The sequence below is a fragment of the Rhinatrema bivittatum genome, chromosome 13 (genome assembly GCF_901001135.1).
Source record: "Rhinatrema bivittatum chromosome 13, aRhiBiv1.1, whole genome shotgun sequence".
Classification (NCBI taxonomy): Eukaryota; Metazoa; Chordata; class Amphibia; order Gymnophiona; family Rhinatrematidae; genus Rhinatrema; species Rhinatrema bivittatum.
In genome coordinates this window covers 22,007,974-22,027,954 of record NC_042627.1, presented here as the reverse complement: position 1 = coordinate 22,027,954, position 19,981 = coordinate 22,007,974, and the positions used below count along the sequence as shown (strand labels likewise).

The window sequence follows — 19,981 nt, the reverse complement described above, 5'->3', positions numbered from 1 at the left end:
ACTTAAAAAGAGGCCTGCCTTTACCAGCTGAGCTCTTCTTTGGAAACAACAGGGAGATACTATCTCAACGGCAGGCATATGAGGAAAGTATTTCTTGTAAAGATGTTTCTTCATTTCTGTCTCTGCTATTACAATAAACTATGTCTTGATTAATCTATGTAATGCTTATAGTGATACTGTGTGTTTAATATTAATATTCACTTTTGATGTGCCTTTACTTATAAAATTTACTAAATATAATAAAAACTGGTTAAAAAAAAGTTTTGCTTTTACAAGTGTGTGTGTTCTATGACAAAATATACCACCCCTCCAATATTCTATTTGCATTTTTGACTGCCCTGACATACTGAGCTGAGGATTTCAACATCTGTTGAATAATCAGCTTTAAAGTGCTGCCCCAAGAACACACAGAGGCCAAATTTAATACAAACCAATTTAAGTTTATTATTTAATATTGAAAGCCAATCATGGGCCCTCTGGAAGAGACAGAGTGGGAGCCTTATGTTTCTAAAGGCTCTCCCTGCATGTCTCAGTGTTTGTCAGTGAGTGCTGACTTTTTATAGGTAAAACATACAATGATCCTTAATAGGACTGCATAGAGTACCAGGTACCACATGTACTGTGTCCAAATCAGACAACCTATGTCTAAGATTTCCTAGTCCCACCTCCCATATTGAGATCCAATTAGGCCCACGTGTCTGCTGATGGCAGTCAATTATCCTAGTAGTTTTGTTCTGTCACTCGTGCCAGTCCTTTGATCAGACTCCTAATCTCATAGGGATCTCCAGTTACACTGGGCCCCTCAAGTCGAGACAGTCTGAGAACATGGCTCAGCCATGTGTTTGTTATGACCTTCCATCATGTCTGAATTCATTCCAGATGGCTCCCAGAAGCCATTCCAGCTCGGGTCAGTCTGAGTTCCTTGTATGCAAGCAGTTTGAGTTAGGTTGAGACAGCAAAGGATTCTGGATAAGCTGAGTGAACCAAAGTCTTCATGTTAGGCTTCCCATATATCACATCTTAGTCACAAGCAATTCAAGGTCCTATTGGCAGGTAGCAATTGCAATTACAGCATCCAGTCTAGTATACGTGTAGTTAGGAGTATTTTTGCCAATCTCAATCACTTTGCACTTTTTCACAGCAACTGTCATTTGACATGCAGTTGCCCAGTCTCATGCAGTCCTTCTCCAGAACCTTACAATCTACTAACAATTCAAATTTGTTAAAATGGCATCTGATCACCTTACTTGTTATAAATAAGGAACAGCACAGGTCCTAGTATCAATCATTGTTGTATTCCAATTAAAGACCCTTTTACTTGGAAAATTGACCATTTTAGTCCTACCCCGTTTCCTGTGTCTTTTAACCAGTTGCCAATCCACCCCATAACTTCATAATTGCCTGAGTTGTCTCATAGGGAACACTGTCAAAAGTCTTCAGAAATACAACTATACCATAGCAACCAGCTATTTTTATACCTTCAAAAATCTAAAAAAAAGTGATGACAAGACTTCCCCCTTACTAAAAGCATGTTGACTCTTCCCCATATCTCTATGGCTAGTGATACGTACATCCTACTACATCCAGTAACTGAAATGGAGAACAAACTTAACTGAATACACACAAAACACTTAGATATAATAAATTATGTTAGGCAAGCTTAGATAAGGATCTTATTGGGTGCATTATGACCCAAAAAGCTGACACAAACAACCCCCCTGTGATGCCCTTGGAGCAGTCTAAGATAGGGGAAGATCGGAGAACAGACCAGGCTGGCATCTGTTCTGCTTTTCAACAGTTTAAATTAGAAAAAGTTCAGCAAGACAGAATCAAAATGGTTGCTTACCTCAGCAGACTGACCATGCAAGAACAGTTTTTCTAAGAGAGCACAGCACTCCATTACAGCTTCCTTCTTCTCCCTGGGGCCTCTCTAACTCTCTCAGGGCTTCACCTTTGTATTCCTTACCTCAGGGAATTGCCCCCACCCGAGGATCCCTTTCCTGTCTGTCTTAAGGTGGACTGGCCAGATAGCTGGAGCTGGTCCATTAAGGCAGTCTGAGGCTCTCTGTCATATAATCTATCACACCCCCACATGGAAATGACAAAGGAGAGATGTAATGTACTAAGCTGTTCCAAGTATGAAATTTGGATACTCGTGCTTGCAGTGATACATTCATCCCAATTATGTTCAAGACTACCTTCATGAAATGATTGAAAATTTGCTTACTGCTTCCTCATCTGATTTTGCACACAAGAACTTGCCCTATTGCATATAGTCCAAATCCTTCCTCAATATCTTGAGCTTAGAAGCCTGGATGTGCTGCTTACATATTCTTTCTTCGTTAAAGGTCAGGAAGTATTTCCTCAGATGGGCCCTGGATCAAGGTACTCAAACCAAGTGGCTGGTGCTAAGCTAGTCACCCCTCAGGGCAATTACCAAAAGTTCCAAGCAGAGGTCACAGGCAAAAGCAAAATAAGTGTGTAAAATTGCTACCAGCAACAAGTTCCTACAGTATATCTGGGTTTAGTACACCTGGCAGGTGGTAGGTTAGGTTAATCTAAAAGGTCAAGACAGAAAACCAAAAAACAGGTACTGTCCACCTGAGGTGGCAGAACAGCAACCAGAGGTCACAAAATAGGAGTGACTCTCAGACACAAGTAACAGAGTAGGGGCTCATATGCATATGGCTGCCTTAAGGGCTCTGCCCAGGGTCATTTTAGATCCCCCTCTTCCACAGTTGCCCTCTTTAAACCTAACCTACCACCTGGATCCAAAGTGATTCTTCAGAAATTGCCATAGGGACAATTCCTATCCCTAACTAGAAGAGCATGCTTACCTTTGAATGACCAGGCCATTTATCTGGTTACTTTTTTCACAGATGTGACTGTCCTTAAACTTGATGAGTCAATTTCACTAGCTAAAAGGAAATCTATTTTTAAATTTCTTAATACTAGAAGCCTCTTTCTTGCCGGTCAGCTTGATGCAGAAACAAATGCAGAAGTAAACTAGTATAAAACTACAGGCTTAGCTTACCATCTAGTGCCCAAATTGTGCTACTGCAGTTTACTCAAATAAGTATAGCAACAATGCAGTTTCACATTCTGGAGATTTTTTATACTCAAGCTTATACAGCTATGCTTGGATAAGCTGATCTATTCTAGATAAAACAACCTCCCAGGCCAGGCTAAGAATTCAATCATTACAGTCCATAATACCCATTATACTGTACAGACTATCCAAACATTTCCCAAAAATGGAATATGGCAGCAGATAAGGACCATAAAGGCCCATCTAGACTACTCAAAGTGCTTCATTTTTCAATACAGTCAAACAGGGGAGGCAAACAGGTCTAGGCTTCATGGTATTTACAATGAATATACATATACAGTGGAGGTAGTACATGCAAATTTCATATGTAATATGGTTTTTATGCTAGTGTATATTTTCTGTTTTTATGAATGAGTTTATTGGAAGCAATTTAGAATTAAAATAATGCAGCCTATACATATTTTAAATAAAAGCAGACCTCTTTACAGCACTCAAAGACTGGGGTTGCCTACCACTGCAATAAAACCAGTTGATCTCTGGCTTCTTTACACTAGTTTTGTACCACCATGTTTATCCCAGACCTTCCTAAATGAACTGGGTTTGCTGGCACATCAGAGCCAACTTTTGAAAATGATTAGGGTGGATGTAACTCAAATTACAGCACCCTCAGGGAAAAAAAAACCAGGACACAGGGGGTGATGAGGGCAACTGACCAACCCATAGTTAAGTGCCCAAGAAGAGCAGGAAATGTGGACTCCTCATGTGGCAAATACAAAAGATAGGGAAAACAAAGTCAGTCGTTTTTCTCCCCAACCTTAGCTCACCCAGAGTCTCCTCCCTGCTCTATTTTCCTTTAACAGCCTAGCCACTTCCCCCACCTTCATGTCACCACCCCAGCTCTTACTCCTTTCACCTTTTTTACCACCTCTGCACTTAATTCTCCCCCTCCTGCATGGACAGGTTTTTTTTTAATTAGGGGGCGAGAGATTTAATACATCTTTTCCTCCAGTCCCTACATGCCCTTAGCCTGCTCCGCTCCCTCCTCTGTGACCTGTTACTGTTCCCCTACTTGTTCATCTTCCCATCCCTCTACGCCCCAGACCTTTTGTCCTCACCCAGCTGCCCTCCGCTGCAGGCTTGGTTCACCCAACCTTCACAGATTCCCATGCATCATCAGGTAGAGGCAGGTGGTGTGAACTGGATAAAGCTGAGCCAGTTGATATAGTGGACCCCAGCACTCTAATCTGGAAAACATTTATAAATGACCTGGAAATGGGAATGAGTAAGGTCAAATTTGCAGATGACAAGTTTGTTAAATAAGAGAACTGAGAAATTACAAGAGATCCTTGCAAGAGATTGAGTATACAAATGTCAGATGAAATTTAATATGGACAAGTGCAAAGTGATGCACTTAGGGAAAAGCAATCTAAATTTGACTACACAATGCAAGGTATCACATTGGGAGTCACTACCCACAAAAAGATCGAGGTGGCATCATGGATAATGTATTGAATCCTCTGCTCAGTTATCAGGCTGATACAGTAAAGTTTGCAGCACGCCCCTAGCGCCTCTTTTTGGACAGGAGCGACGGCTGTCAGTTGGTTTGACAGCCAATGCTCAATTTTGCCAGCGTTGGTTCTCAAGCCCGCTGACAGCCACGGGTTCGGACACCAGCAAAATTGAGCATCCGGTTTTTAACCCAGGAGACTTTATTTTACTTTTGGGACCTCTGACTTAATATCACCATGATATTAAGTCGGAGGGTGCACAGAAAAGCAGTTTTTACTGATTTCTGTGCACTTCCCTGGCGCCGGCAGAAATTTACACCTATCTTGGGGTAGGCACTAATTTCTTAAAGTAAAATGTGTGGCTTGGCTGCATATTTTACTTACTGTATCATGCAGGAATTACAAATAGGGCCAACAACATGCATTAGCATGTTGTGGGCGCTATTAGTCTCGGGGGGGGGGGGGGCATTGGACATGCTATTACCCCTTACTGAATAAGGGGTAAAGCTAGCACGTCAAAAACGTGCGTCCAAATGCCGGTTAACAGTGTGCTCCACCGGAGCACAGTGTACTGTATCAGCCTGTTATGTGGTGTAAACCAAGAAATGCTAGGAATTATATGGAATGGAGAATAAAACAGTACATCATGCCTTGGACTCACTCCATAGTGCAAGCATCTTGAATATTGTGCATAGTTCTAGGTCACCATATCTCAGAAGAGATATTGCAGAATTAGAAAAAGGCACAGCAAAAGGTGACCAAGAATAGGGCTGGAATGATTCCCCTATGAGGAAAAGCTAAAGTAGTAAGAGCTCTTCAGCTTAGAGAAGAGATTGCTGAGGGGAGATAAGGTACAGGTCTATAAAATAATGAATGGAACGGGACGAGATGAATGCAAAAATAAAAATAAAAAAAAAACGACTAGGTGACAAGCAGGTCACTAGGCAATACATTTAAATTTTTTTTTTTTTTTTTTTTTTTTTTTTACTTAATGCATAATTAAGCTTGAATTTGTTGTAGGGGACATGGTAAAAGTAGCATAGCTGGGTTTAAAAATAGTTTGGATAAGTTCCTGAAGGAAAAGTCCAAAAATCATTAAGATGATTTGGGGAAATCCACTGCTTACCCCTGGGATAAGGAGCATGGAATCTTTTGACCTTTTGGGATCCTGCCAGGTACTTGTGACCTGCATTTACATTAGAAACAGGATACTGGGCCTGCTGGACCTTTAGTCTGACCCCATCTGGGAAATCCTCTGTTCTTAACTCCATTCATGGGCAGGCTCATCTTACCTTTCACTTTGCAATTCCACCTCCTTGGGCTTGGATTACTTCCTGCTCTGCACTTTGCTTTTCTAGAACTGCTCCCATCTCACCACTCTCTGCTGGCATTCACAGATTCCAGGCCAGAGCCAGTCCCATGCCTCCCTCCACCCTATCAGATCAGCACTCAGTATCTCACCAGCTTGAGAGACAGCTGGATGTGGTACTTCCTGCTCTCATTTTGGAGACCCCAGAACTAACATTTGCAGGAATATTTTTATTTTTGCAAATGAAGGGATCAAGTCACCTCCATTCAAGCCCTCACTGCAGCCCCTCTAAATACTGGAGCTGTCAATTTAAGAGATTTTGAGCCTATGATATTGCATGTCACCACAGCCTCCTCCCACATCCCTTATTTACCTTAGTGACTGTAGGGTTAGAAGAAAAAGGGAGATCGCACCTATGCCTCACCTTTGACCTTCCTGTTTTCTGCCTCATCCCTTTTAACATTTTTTGGTCTTCATTTCATACATGTGCACCTCTCTATAAATAGCTCTCTCTCCACAGCTCATTTTTTTCAACTCTTCGTTATTTCCATCTTTCTCCTCACTTCATGCCTTTTTCCTCCATGATACCTCAAGAACCATCAGCCCCTCTTCTCTGGCCAAAGCTCCCGTCTTCTTCCCTTCACCTAACCACTCAGCCCAGCTTGTACTGCTTTTCCCTTCGTCTCCAAGCTCCTCTAAGCCTCTTCCTCTACCACAGCTCTACCAAATTCCCTGTCCCTCATACATCAGTACTCTCATCTCCCCCCCTGCAATATCTTCCAGCAATTGTCTGCTCTTCTTTCCCAGCTCCTCTATCAGCAGCAGTTTCCCAGCTCCTGTGCACCTTAAGCTCGTCTGTCCTACAGTGCTGCTGCTCTATTGGTCAGGCATTCTACAGCAGCCAATAGGATGCCAGGGGGGAGCAGTAGCAAAGAGGCAGACATTTCCTTTCCCCACAGCATGGAGCTCTAAGCTAATTTAGAGTAGTGGTGAAACAATATTGGGAGTGCTCAAGTATGCCACTGCCTATGTATCTACAGGAAGGTTGTTATATATACTCACTTCTTGGAAGAAATTTTTAGTGCTACTCCTACCATACATACACAACCTTTCCACGGAATATTTGCTTCTTGTACATGGCAGCTTTGGGGGCATCACCGTCATATTCCTTCTCTCCTCTGGGATACATATATGAACATTGGTATATAAAAATTGTAAAATAAATAAAATATATGTAACACCTTAGGCAGTTGCAGACTGACCATTCATGGAATTAGGGTAGTGCACCTAGCACTCACTTAGCCTCAGATGGGTGGTTAGGGGCCAATGCCCCTTACTGCCTGGGGGCCAAGATCACAGTCAGTCCACTCCTGGTCTTAGATCTCACTGCACAGGTTCTGCACTTTAGTAGCCCTTCCCTGGATAGTCTATGCTGTATCTTTTCAGATTCAGCCATCACAATTGAATGCTTTAGGTGACAAATTATCCATAACTTGTAAAGAGGCCGTGTCGTCTCCTTTTCCCCATTTTGCCTCTCTATGCACCTCAACATTCTCTGACCAATGGCATGGTGCACTTTTGCTACTTTGCATGTGACCTATGATCAGTCCAAGATCTCTTGCTTGGTACATATCGCTCTTTCCCCTCCCCCACACAATATGGCAGCAGATCAGACACTCTGGGTCCGATCTGCTTCCTTTTACAATAATCAGATCATGATTTGGCTTTGCCCCTTTGCAAGTGAGGGAACCTCTGCATATCCAGAGCTCTCAAACTCAACTTACTCTATTTGCTTTTTGTGGCAGAGGAATACTGAGAATTGCCTTAGTCTTAACAATTCCACTGAACGCTGAAATTCTAGTATCAGTTTTATTTCAGTGCATCTCCATAACCTCATGTTATTCTGATTGCATAGCACTAGTACAGAGACAGGGCTCCAAGTCTGTTGGGAGCCATCACAATGCCAGTTAAAAAGGGTACCTGTATAACTTCAGAAGCCAGGGGGCATGGCAGGATCTGAAGTCACTGGAGATGTATACAATTTGTTTAAAGGGAAAGGAGTACACTCAGAGGAACCAGAATTAGCTAAATTTCAACACAGTAACAATCTATGTAACCCAGAGATGTGGGAAACCAATTTTATAGCATGTGATGCTCTCCCCAAATTATGACAACTAGGTGCCTTTGGAAAAAATACACTTACATTAGATTAATTTAATATGGACTCTGTACACAAACACACTGAAGAAGAGTCAGACAGGCTGATGGGTGCTTTAGCTTTTATTTTAGGACAGCTGCTTTCTACAACTTCATACACCTTGTTACAGCAAACATCTGTCCAGCTTCACAACACAAAAGGAGAGAGGAGGAGATCGCAAGGGCACCTCTCAGTCAAACTAAACTCACAGGTGAGCAGTATCAGAAGTCCCAGCAGCTCATGAACACAGACCTCAAAGCAGAAGTTGGGAGATGAAAGGATATAGCAGCAGTGTTTAGAAGTCCTGAGGGAGGATAGTAAAAGGCTGAAGGGGGTTGCAGAGACTGTGCTAGATAGAACAAGTGTAACCTCCACAAAATAAGTGGTTACAAAAAGGTGCTGACAAGTTCAGGTCTTGATTCTTCATTTCCCCCTTAAACTTCTCCCCTCCCAAAAGTGCAAAACCTGAATCTGTAAGAGGGCCTACAGGTCACCTAGAAAAGGTCCATTTCCGGCACTACTAAAAATTAGGAGTTGCTATTTTCACCAAGATCCACTTCCTTCCTTTTCTTGCCTTTAAAGTACCAATGCCTACATTTGGATGAAATAAAGCTCCCACTTACTGCAAAATGTAGAGCAAGAGTTTTCCATGGAGTGGCTATGGCATTTTAACATCTATGCATATAAATACCAATACATTTTAAAACATTTTTCATTGAGTGTGCAACTGGGGTGCACTGTGGACTTTCAGTAATAGGACACTCATGCCGTGCAATATATGTGCAGGGCTCTATTTCTGTAACATTCTTCTCCACAGATGGAGTGTAGTGCTGACATCCAACAGAATTACTAACAGCACCTTCATACAGGGAGGGAGAGAAGAAACAGGTAACTCTCAGTAGTGAATCTGCGCACTAACCAAAAACGGTAAATGCTGTTCCATCAATCACCAGACCAGAGACTAGTTTGGTTAGTCTTCTCTCTTGGTGCTGGAGTAAACAAATGAGAGGGCTGGGGAAATGCATAATATATACCAAGGGCAGATTTCTAAGACTACAAATACAGTAGTTCAATGGTCAGACTGCAGGAGGACACTAATCTTCTAAAAAACGGATGGACCAGTCCCCAAGTGAATGGTGAAATCCTAAATGATATCAAATGACCATTGTTTAATGATATTGATTTTTTAGCAGCTTATATCCACAATACAGACATGAAACACTGCAAGCATCTGCAGACCTAACAAAGGGAAACAGGCAAATGAGGGAGGGAGTGTGACTTTGCTGGGCTGATGTTTAAGGAACTGGGACAACACGCATAGTGTTGGTGTAACCAGAGCCAGGGCGCCAGCCTGTCAGTACGATGACCACATCACCGGACTTGAAGAACCCACGGGCCTTACCTGCAAGTAAAAGTACAGAAAATGTGTAAAAAGTGGTTAAACCTCATCTACCCTGAATTGATGGGAGGAACCATGAAGTTAGCAAAACTGCATCTAATTGACATTAGAACAGTAGGGAGACGAGAGCCATTTTCCATGTTGGGGGGGGGGGGGGGGGTAAATTCTGGCAGTTTTACCATCAACAATGATCAGCATGGACAGATGCATTCAGATTTTCAAGACATGAGGACCTCCGTCAGTGTGAGAAGAGACACGAGTATCTCAGCTGAAGCACTTGACTCAATGTCCTCATATGACTAACTCATGAGGTTCCCTTGAGACTATCCAATAAAGTGAGTCCCTGAGAGGCCACCGTCTCCATGGGTCTTTTTGGTCTATGCACCCACAGCTGTTTTATAAAATTAAGGATGTTGCAGTCAAACCCCTTTTGCAACCAAAAGTATTTGTCTTATTCTTAAAGTACTAGTATTTCCAGCTCCCGAAGCATCTTAGATCTTGTCAGATCATTCAGAACACTGCTGCCCAGATTCTCCCCCCTCCCCCCACACTGGCAAGTAAAACTTCAGGTTTTCACTTTAGTCCACAAACTATTGAATCATTCTGAGACTTTGTGGATTAATGCTATATTGAGAACCTACATGCCACCAAGGTCACTTCAGTCAGATAGTCCAAGAAAGTTAGAAGTGCCAAGTTTACGCTGTACATATTTGGGCGAGACTCAGGCATTCATAGCTGAACCCATGCTGTGAAACTCGTTACCTGACCATCTTCAATATACAAGTGACACTTCAGCTTTTAGGAAGTCCTTGAAGACATTCCTATTCAGAGGTCTGTGACTTGCAAGTCTCATTATCCTTTGCTGTCTCCATAGTTTGTCGACAGAATGTTGAAGGTTGCACTGTTTTTTGAATTATGTTTGTTTGTTCTAGTTATGATTTGTATTGTGTATGGGTTTTAGATGTACCCCACCCTGAACTTTGGAGTGTGTAGGGTTTTTTTTTTTTTAAATTAAAATGTACAGTCTCTACTGGGCTATAACACCATGAGCCTTCAACTACAACTTCCAGGGATTCCCACCCCACCTCAGTGATAACCCTCAGCCAGGAGCCATAAAATGCATCTCTAGAACTTGGGTAAAATGTGGATCTTAAGCCTGGCCTCCAGGTGTCAAGTAATGGCAGAGGCTCTCCCCAAACCCCGGCAGCATTCCCAGCTGGCCCAGGGAGCATAAGTATGGCCTAGGAATTGAACCCAGGTCTCCTGCATGGCAGTGCACAGCACTAATTACTGAGCCACCATATTTAAGAACTTTAAAAAAAAAAAAAAAAGCCACACACTGCTTACCCAAATCTATCATTGTTCTGGGATCGGTAGTTCTTTTCCTTCCCGTTAAATCCTAACCAATGCTAGGATTCTGATGCCACTTGCAATACCACAGGGATTTTTCCCCACTGTTCCTAGTCTGGTGCAATGAGGTAGCCTGCGCAAAGGCCATAGTCAAGACTAAGTCTGTCCTTGAAAACAGGTTTCGGTGGAAAGGACACAGACCATGACCCTACAGTCATGAGATCTCGTTGCTACCATTTCTAGAAATGTAAAGGTCACTGGCCTTGTGAAACTTGTGATTAGGCTGAGGAGGAAGATGCTTTTCCCTCTCCTGAGCTGCAGTTATTTTGGAGTGTTCACAGAACTGCATTAAAATGGTAAGAACTGTCAGAGACCAGATCTTTTTAAGCAACAGAACAAAATGTTTGATTTCCCCTTCAGATTTATACTACTAATTTTTAGGTTACCTATAATAGCACATAGGATGAAAACACAAGCTTCTGACACTGAGTTTAAGCAGTTTCAAGGCAGAATGCACGGGATTCCTTTTAGGAGCTCAAACAGTAAAAAACTAACAGATCAGGCAACATACCATTATCCATAGCAAAGTTCACTCTGAGATCCACATCCTCAGCCCACACATCATGAACAGGCTCTTTGCACAGCACTGGGAAGATCCCACGGTATAGATGGGCTTGGCGGGCAGTCTGTCCATTACGGGTCACAGCAATGATGGGAGCACGTGGGCGATACCTGGATACTAAGTGAGCAGATCTGATGTAAAAGAGGAAGACAAAAACCCAATTTAGATAAAGATTGTGTGGTAAAAAAAAAAAACAAAAAAAAACCACCAGACCCATGTGGGCTATCTAGTATCCAAGGAGATAATTTCTGTCTCAGCCTAGGGCCACAGATTCCCTCAGGTTTACCAGATACCAAGCAAGCAACGTGCTGGTAACACTGAACTTTTACTATTCTGTCTAGCAACATTCCCTCCCATCACTCAAGCCACTTAAAACCCTGTAGTTTAGTTTTCAGGAATTCTAGGAAGGAAGTGGTGTTCCAGGTTACCTTTACATTAGCAGACCTTCTCCAGATTTAAGCAGTCACATTTGATGGTGCTTGAAGTACAATTTTCAAGTCAAGTTATGAGCTCTGTTTTAAACACACTTGCTCATATTACAGGGCCCAGAAGGTCCTTAAGAGAACCTTTACAAGTCTCCTCTGCAGAGGAAGCATCTTGTCAGTTTCAAATTATCAGGCAAATATCAGAAAAATAAAACCTTAAGTCAGTATAAACTTTGAAGAATAATGAACCACCCATGTTGAATCTCATTTCATTTGTCTGCACATTCAACTCCAATAGGTTGGGAAAAGTCAGGTCAAACTTGCCACACACTTTTACATAAAGGAGAAAAGCAGCACACTCACTCAGAGACCTTGGAATTTAAATATCAGACACTGTACACTGAAACAAGGCAGCCAGCAGATTAACATGGAGGAAGCTGGTCAGGTTTGTGAAAGTGTCCTTGCAGGTTAAGACTAGATCAATCACAACTGAGTTGTGAGTAGAAAAACTAACCAAGTTTTATACTTTCAATTTGTCCCATCAGTATTGGAAATTGTGCCATTATGCATTTCCTCTCCATACCAAACAGAAAATAGTTTAAACCATGAAAAACACCCATTATTTAGAAGTTGTATTGCACTGTTGTGCCTCCCCCCCCCCCCAAGAAAGCAGAAGCACAATCGTGATAGGTTCGGACTCCAACAGTACACGTATTCAATCTGAATTACTGATCAGTATCATAGGGACTTGCAGGAGCTGCATGGTCTTTTTTGCAAATTCATAAAAATGTAGTTCATTTGGTAATGTTAGACTAAATGGCATAACTGCAAAGAATCAGACAGGATAAACTTATGAAAATCCCTTAAGTGCATGAAACTACAATTCTTAACAGTACTTTTCAAAGCATGAAACAAACAGAAGGGCTAAGAATACTCAAATACCAAACCAGACCCTTACAGATGTTACATGCAGACAACTGCTCAGGTTCTGTTTTTCATGTCCAAAAAATGTGTTTAAAATTCCTATGGAACAGAGCCATCCCAAAAATGGTGTATTTACTAGTTCCTAGAGCTTCTGATGTTTACTAAGGTTTTTCACTCCTCTAGAACACAAGTCTCCATCTTACCTGTTTCAGCATTGCTTATGGTACCAATGCATAGAGGTATTTTAAATACTCTGTTCAGTTAAGAGTGCTGTCAACCATTGCTATTTATACCCATTACAGCGTAATGCCAGCCTTCCAAAAATCAGCTGTCCCAGCATGCAATGCTAAAGAATTGAAAATGGAAAAGTTATATAATTTGTATGGCCTTATATCATATCTTGGTCTACAAAAATGGCTCTTAAGGCAAAAGCTCTTGCTATATGGATACTTTGAGGTAATGTTTCCTAACCTTCTCCTGGTAGCCACACCTTAGAACCAAAGTTTTCAGGATACCCATAATGAATATGCATGAGGCTTGCATACATTGGAGAGGTATGCAAGCCTCATGCATATTCACTGAGGCAATCCTGAAAATCCAACTGGCTAGGTGTGCCTCCAGGAGAGGTTGGGAAATGCTGCTTTGAGGGGGATCTGCAGTTTGTCTCTCTTGGTACAGATGGAACTATCCTTCTTACCTCAAAAGCATTTGAAGGCTAATTTACTTGATTCCAAGTTATGCCAGTAGATAAAGAAGCAGTAACTTAGTTTTGGACCTAGGGATTCAAAGGCACGCTTCACAGATAGTAACAATGGCTTAGGGAGGAATTGGCAGCAATACAGCTAAAATTGATGGGAAGGACAAAACAAAGCAGACTACAAACAGTCTGCTTCATGACATCAATACTCCATGTTGACACAACCTCTGCATTCACAGTGGTCTTTGCTTTTGTGCCATCCGAAAAGTGTGCTTCCACTTGACCTCCTACCTTCCAGATTTGGTCAGAACGATAATGGCCCCACTGAAGCACTTGAAGGAGGCCTCCACAGCTCCAATGGCAGTAGCTTCGGTGGGATCTTGGGTCAGAGGGGACACACGGCGGAGTTCCTCAAACAGCTGCCTGTGAAAGATGGCGGCCTCTGCCTCACGAGCGATCTAGAAGAGCAACATGCATGCGAAGGGGGAAGACGACATTCATGGTCAGTCAGCACTCCAGTGACAAAGAGTGGAGCAAGATGGGGTGAGGAAAGAATGGCTTAAAAACCCAAAACACACACCTGATGCCACAGCAATAGCATGGTCTGCAGTACCATTTTCAGGATGGATGAAAATGGATGCAAAGTCATTCTTCATGTTTGAAAAGCCACATTCAAAAATTAGATTGACATTGTGACTACATGAAGGAAAAAACCATTGCACCCCATGCAAATTAAAATTAATTTTTGCTGCAACACCTGCCAGGTTCCTCCTCACCCCTTCAAGCTAACACTCCCCGCACGATCATGTGCGACTGCCAGTCACTCTTGCTCTGCTTACAACACCTACCTCAGCGAGATGGATGAAATGAGCTCTAACCAGACAGTGGTACTATGATAAGGACTTGAAGGTTGGTGTACAAGGCAGATCTAGAGCGATAAAACAGTGGAACTATTAGAATCTGACCATTTATTTGGAAGTAAGTTTCACTGTACTTCAACCACACTTCTGAACATCAGGACAAATAGGACCAGAAAGCTGCAGTTTACTGATCAGGCAGACTAGATGGATTTTATCTGCTGCCATGTTGTGTTTCTAGATCTATTAAACACAACAAGCCAATGCAAAAATGTAATCTGACAGCACATTGCATGATGTTAGACTGAATACTTTTCTACACATTTACAATATTAATATTTGCAATCAGTGCTTTGTTTTGAACTTTTCATCTTCCATACAAAATGTATGAAGTTCCCTTCCACTACTTCCCAAAATCCTAAGGTATTTGAATTGAATCATTGGCTTCAGAGAAATACCTACCAAGGGCCTTTTTTTTTTTTTTTTTAAAAAGGTAAAACTTCCTATTATGGGGAGTATAATTCCACTGTAGATAGATACAAACTTCTTACAAGACCTAGTTTTAAATTTGGTGACATACCAGTGTCTGGTTGAGAGCAGTTTCATCTCCTGTGGAAGGAAAGTAAGTGTACATTTCTTAAGATCTCTACACAGCTACCAGTATCCCTTTCTTGGAGCCCTACCTGCCAGCACTCTTATCCATAGTTCTCTCCTCATGCTTTTCTGAGCCCTACCTGCCAGACTCTGTCAGAACTATCAGAGATGCAGCTAAGCACTTAAAAGAGGCCTCCACGGCGCCTACTGCGATGGCCTCAGCAGGGTCCCTGGAGCTAGATGTGCGGAAAAGTTCTTCAAACTGCTGGCGGTGAAAAGTGGCGGCCTCAGCCTCGCGAGCGATCTGCAGGCCAAGAAGGAGCAACAAAGGGAGAGAGAAGAAAGGAGGGAACACATACCAGAGAGAAAAGAGCAGGTAATATGTTATCCAGCCCATTTATGCATTACACTTCACATTACTGGTAGGGTGGGGAAGCTTCCCATTTGGGCTTATGTACCATGTTTTAGGACAAGAGGTTAGTGAGCATGGGGTAAGGTTGGCTATATTCTGTATCCCAATTCTAGAGGCAAGCAGCTCCTCCTTCAGGCTACAGCATTAAGTCACCTGATACTGACTGAAAACTTGCCTTGGGAATATTTGAGGGGAGTAGACTCCATTACTGAGCATTTACAGCTGCTACAAGACCAGGAATTAGTTCAGAGGATTCTGCAGATTTGGTTTACTAAGAGGGATGGACAATTATTTTTGGTCTCTAGTCAAGCTATGGCACAGAAAAGAATTTGATGGTCAAGATATACTGCAGAAAAAAAATTAAGAAAATGGGGGAAGGAACTTAAACTACATTTAGGCAGCTGCGCCACCCTACATTCAGATACAAGAGACACTATGGTGGCATGAATCCTCCTTATAAGGCTATCTGGCTGTTTAGAAAATAAAACATTTCCTGACCACTTGCTTCTGGGTCCCAGTATCTGCATTTTTCTCTGCTTTATATAAAGCAGATTTCTGGTTTTAATCCAGTCCCATCAATGGATCTAAACAGTAGGCAGAGAACATTTACTGGCTCATCTCATAGAAGGGAGCATCTTTCACTTAAGGGAAGGTTAATACCATAAAAAAAAACAAACCCCAAGACTGAGTTTCTATATAAGTATTCCCCTCCCCAAGAAATAGTTGCCAGTGTGGAAAGTACACTAAACAGAGCGATGTCTCTCTCCTGTTCAGTCAGGACTGCCTCCTCAGTTGACCTTAAGAACGGTGTGAGACTGGAGGGGAATCTTTAAAATGGGTTACAGCTGTTTCAGGGCAGCCCCAGTGGTTTATAGCCTTGTAAGGCAGGATATGCCACTACAGACCACACATGTGACACATAGCAGGTAAAGAACAAGCCACTCATTTGCACTGTTGCAAACCAACTCCATATTATGAGAGGGCAGTCTGGTCTTGTTCTCTCAAACTCCTCTCCCAGTGCTGTCTAGTGCTTATCTTGTATGTTGCATCCCCCCCCCCCCAAAAAAAAACTGGACTGTCTCATGACATGGAGTCTGATAGTAACACTGTAGAATGATTTGTTCTCAGAAATTGCAAAGACAGACAGAATGGAAATTTTATAAGAAAAATGCTGACAAGTTCACATATTTTAACACAAAGTAATAGAGTATTTGGCTTTATGGTTCAGAAACATTTTGTATACAAGGTTTCCCTGTTAGCAGTTTATATCTATTTCATGATCTTCCCCTGGAAAGATGGTCATGAAGACATACTTCCATAGCTATGGGGAAAAGTTTAGTTCTATACACAGTGCCCCTACAGTAGCAGAGACATTGCAGAATCTAAGCCCAATCCTATAGAAGATGCTTTCCTCTGTTGCATATTATTTGGATTGAGCCACTGACACTAGTCAAGTCTGATTAATTTAAAGAGTAATGTGTAATGCTCAACTTGAGTCTGGAAAAGGAAAAAGCTAAGCAGTCACTTAAGAATCCCTGGAAATGGGACTTTTTTTTAAAAATCAGCACCCATCCCTATTTTGTTTTCCCTTAAGAGGGTAGGAATATAGAGATGTGGCATAAGACCAAAGTCTCAAATTCCTTCCCTCCTACCCCCAAAGACATCTGGATAGTCTAGACTTGGGTGGGTTTGTAGGTAGTATGAAGCTATATAAATAGTTTTCTGAATTGTTTGAGTACCAAGTTGGGTGGGTCTGAGTGATACATTTAAATGTATCTATTTTTATTGTATAGTTATTTTTATTGTATAGTTTGTGCTGTAAAACTGATTTGGGTTGAACTTTAAGAAATGCAGTATATAAAAAAATAAATTAAAAAAAAAAAAAAAAAGGTAGTTACATCTCCAAAAGGTGATCAAAGCAGCAATTTTCTCCTGGTCAAAGCCACTTGAGAAAGCACAAATGCTACCCAGTTGGCAACATTGGGCTCCATGTTGCTAACATGAGCAAACCCTTTAGTATTTGAAAAGAATTAGGCTTCAAGCCACATTCCCTAAGCAAACCTGCATTATCTGGAAACATCCCAGATGTTTAAGGTCACTAAACTTTTTAATGGAATTTAGAGGGGGAACTTCCCATTTCAACAATGTACTTTCATAGATTTACCTGGCCACTACAAGTTAAATAGATTCCTCCCATGTACAACCCATAAAACAGGTGAGTTAGGATTGCAAACCTGGCAGATGTTTATAATGTTGTACGACAGAAAACATGTTGGGAAGAATGGGTACAGGATAACTTCCCAGAATATCAAAGGTAGTGGTCAAAACCAAAATAGGTTTTCCTTTTTAACACAGTATAGGGAAGGTAAATCTTTATATGTACAAGTTTATACAGTTAAAGGCTACTTTGCCAGAATATACAACTTTGAAGTTTGAATTTGGATCATTGACTTAGGACACTAATTTAATAGGGTCTTACAGCTGGGTAACCACATTTTATGTCAAGCAGCTCCTGCATTGTGATTACATTGCTAAAAACTCCTTGCTTTCAATTTCTGAAGATATCTAAATTCAAGGAATCTGAGTAATGTTAGTAAGTTGTAGATTAATAGTAATTAAGTTAATTCTGCTTCCTACAAACAAGCGACATTTTTAAACAGCTTTCCTGTGTACTGAAGCAGCTATACTGACAACTATCAAATTAAAATCATACAGACCAGTGTGATCGCTTGCTGTGAACATGACTATTAAAATGGGACCATTAACCTATGAAAGAAAAAAAAAGGGACAAATCTTTTTCTATTTTCAACAGGAATCCAACTTCCTGATTTCCTTATTCCTTGCTGGGGTTTCATTTCATAAAGGAGGTGCAGAGCCAGACAATGAACATGACTGAGGTTTTCTAACATTCTAAATCTTATTGCTAGGCCTCATCACAACCACTATTGTTCTGATACAGAAAGCACCAACAATGAACAAAGCCTTCCCATGTAGTAGAATCAGTAAAAAAAAATGGATACATCTACAGTGCAAGGACAAAGGATAGATATCTTTACACAGTAAGAAAAATATGCTGAGACCTGATCAGGCTCTGACTTCTGGATTTTTATAATGTGCTATGTTCATTAGCTACGAGATGTTGCAAACCAGAATGCATTTGCAGAATCTGCAATGCTGCTTGTGTTATATCTAAAGGGAGTTCTCATCCTGGGACTATAAACATGCAAAAACCAAGTGCAAAATAATGCTTGCTTGTCTTCCTCTATATTTCTGAAGTCAAAATCAATTTGTTTTGCTGGATGCTAATCTGACTTTGCCACATGAGACTACAAAGGTGCTTCTGTACCAGCTAAAACCTGATGTATCAGTAGCAGCACTCATTCCTATTTACAGCTTAACAAGGAGTGCTTCAATCAAGTTATCCTAAGAGTTAACACAGAAGACCGATGTGGGATATCTGCTTGGTTCAGTCCCAGCAATGGTTCACCTAATAAAGTGGAACATTTGCCAGAGATTGCAGTGGTGGGTGTAATGCTGGATCCCACATTAAGAGTGATAGAATTAAAGCACCGTTCTTAAGTTTGTAACTTGTACTCTACGGTAAAATTACTTTACTGGCCTTTTCTTCTTTCCAGCTTGTTGCAAGCTTCCAAGTTCCCGCCCCCTGTTGATTGTAACTTTGACTTATTCCTGCTTTGGTTATCTTTCGTTTACGTGAATTTGTTACTCTAGTTTTTTCCCTCTGTTAAACTGTAAACAGATCCGATATGGTAATCTACTATGAAGGTCGGTATATAAAATTGTTAAATAAATAAAAATAAAACTTGCAAATTTTCAAAGATTTTGGGAGAAAAATTAAAATGGTAGAACACTACACAGACACCATAAGGTGCACACTTTTTGCCCATGTGTCAACTTCTTGGCCTCCCCACACACTTTACATGTTTCAAGTGACTTGGTACTAATGGTCTGTATGTTTTCCTTCTATGCTTTTTTTCATGCTAGCATAGGGTTATTTTATATAACATGGTAGTGGGTGCTGATACAACTGGAGTCAGACATTTTAAATGGATTTTTTAACTCACTGCAAGAATCAAGGGTGCTCATGCATAAGAATATAAATGAGTTAATTGATCAGTAAACCAAATTGGGAAGTTTGTTGATCAAGGACCCAGAGCACCTTCTATGGCTTAAGTTTTATTTTATGGAGATGTCAATCTTGCTTGGCAAATTATTCCAGTGACTTAGGACAAAGTTCCTTTTATAAATGGGCAACATACTGGGAATTTTTGTAAGATTTACAAGTCTGAATGATCAATAAATAAATTGTTGCACCCCCTGAAGCCTGTTTATAGCAGTAATTCAAGTTAGATTCTTTAAAGTATTACCATCCTAATCTTTTGCTATTTTTACAACAAAATAATGATTAAATTATTAGTCATGTCATTAAAAGTTATGATCTCTCCATTTGATCACCTTTGGAAAAGTTGGAATCCATTCAAGTGATATGGCTGGCCATTCTTTTATAAACTGCATGGTAACGCGAGCAACCCAACCCTAATCTGTGTCACATACCATAAAGCCCAGAGTGGGTTCGGAAGTGTAAAGCAGTGAGGCAAAAACAAGAATTAGACCAGA

At 41.2% G+C, this 19,981-nt stretch overlaps 1 protein-coding gene across 4 annotated transcripts in view; it reads right to left on the bottom strand.

The window, feature by feature from the left end:
- Positions 1-8,128: 8,128 nt before the first annotated feature.
- Positions 8,129-19,981, bottom strand: part of PKM (pyruvate kinase M1/2) — a 53,235-nt gene continuing 41,382 nt past the window's right edge. For 3 of the 4 annotated variants that reach the window (XM_029574381.1, XM_029574379.1, XM_029574380.1), the window contains exons 9-11: positions 13,772-13,938; positions 11,384-11,565; positions 8,129-9,465 (exon numbers count right to left, since the gene is read on the bottom strand). In XM_029574381.1, coding sequence (XP_029430241.1) covers positions 9,359-9,465; positions 11,384-11,565; positions 13,772-13,938 — 456 coding nt within the window. In that variant the 3' untranslated portion in view covers positions 8,129-9,358. Of the gene's footprint in view, positions 9,466-11,383; positions 11,566-13,771; positions 13,939-15,071; positions 15,236-19,981 lie in introns of all 4 variants that reach the window. The other variant, XM_029574378.1, reaches the window with a different exon arrangement.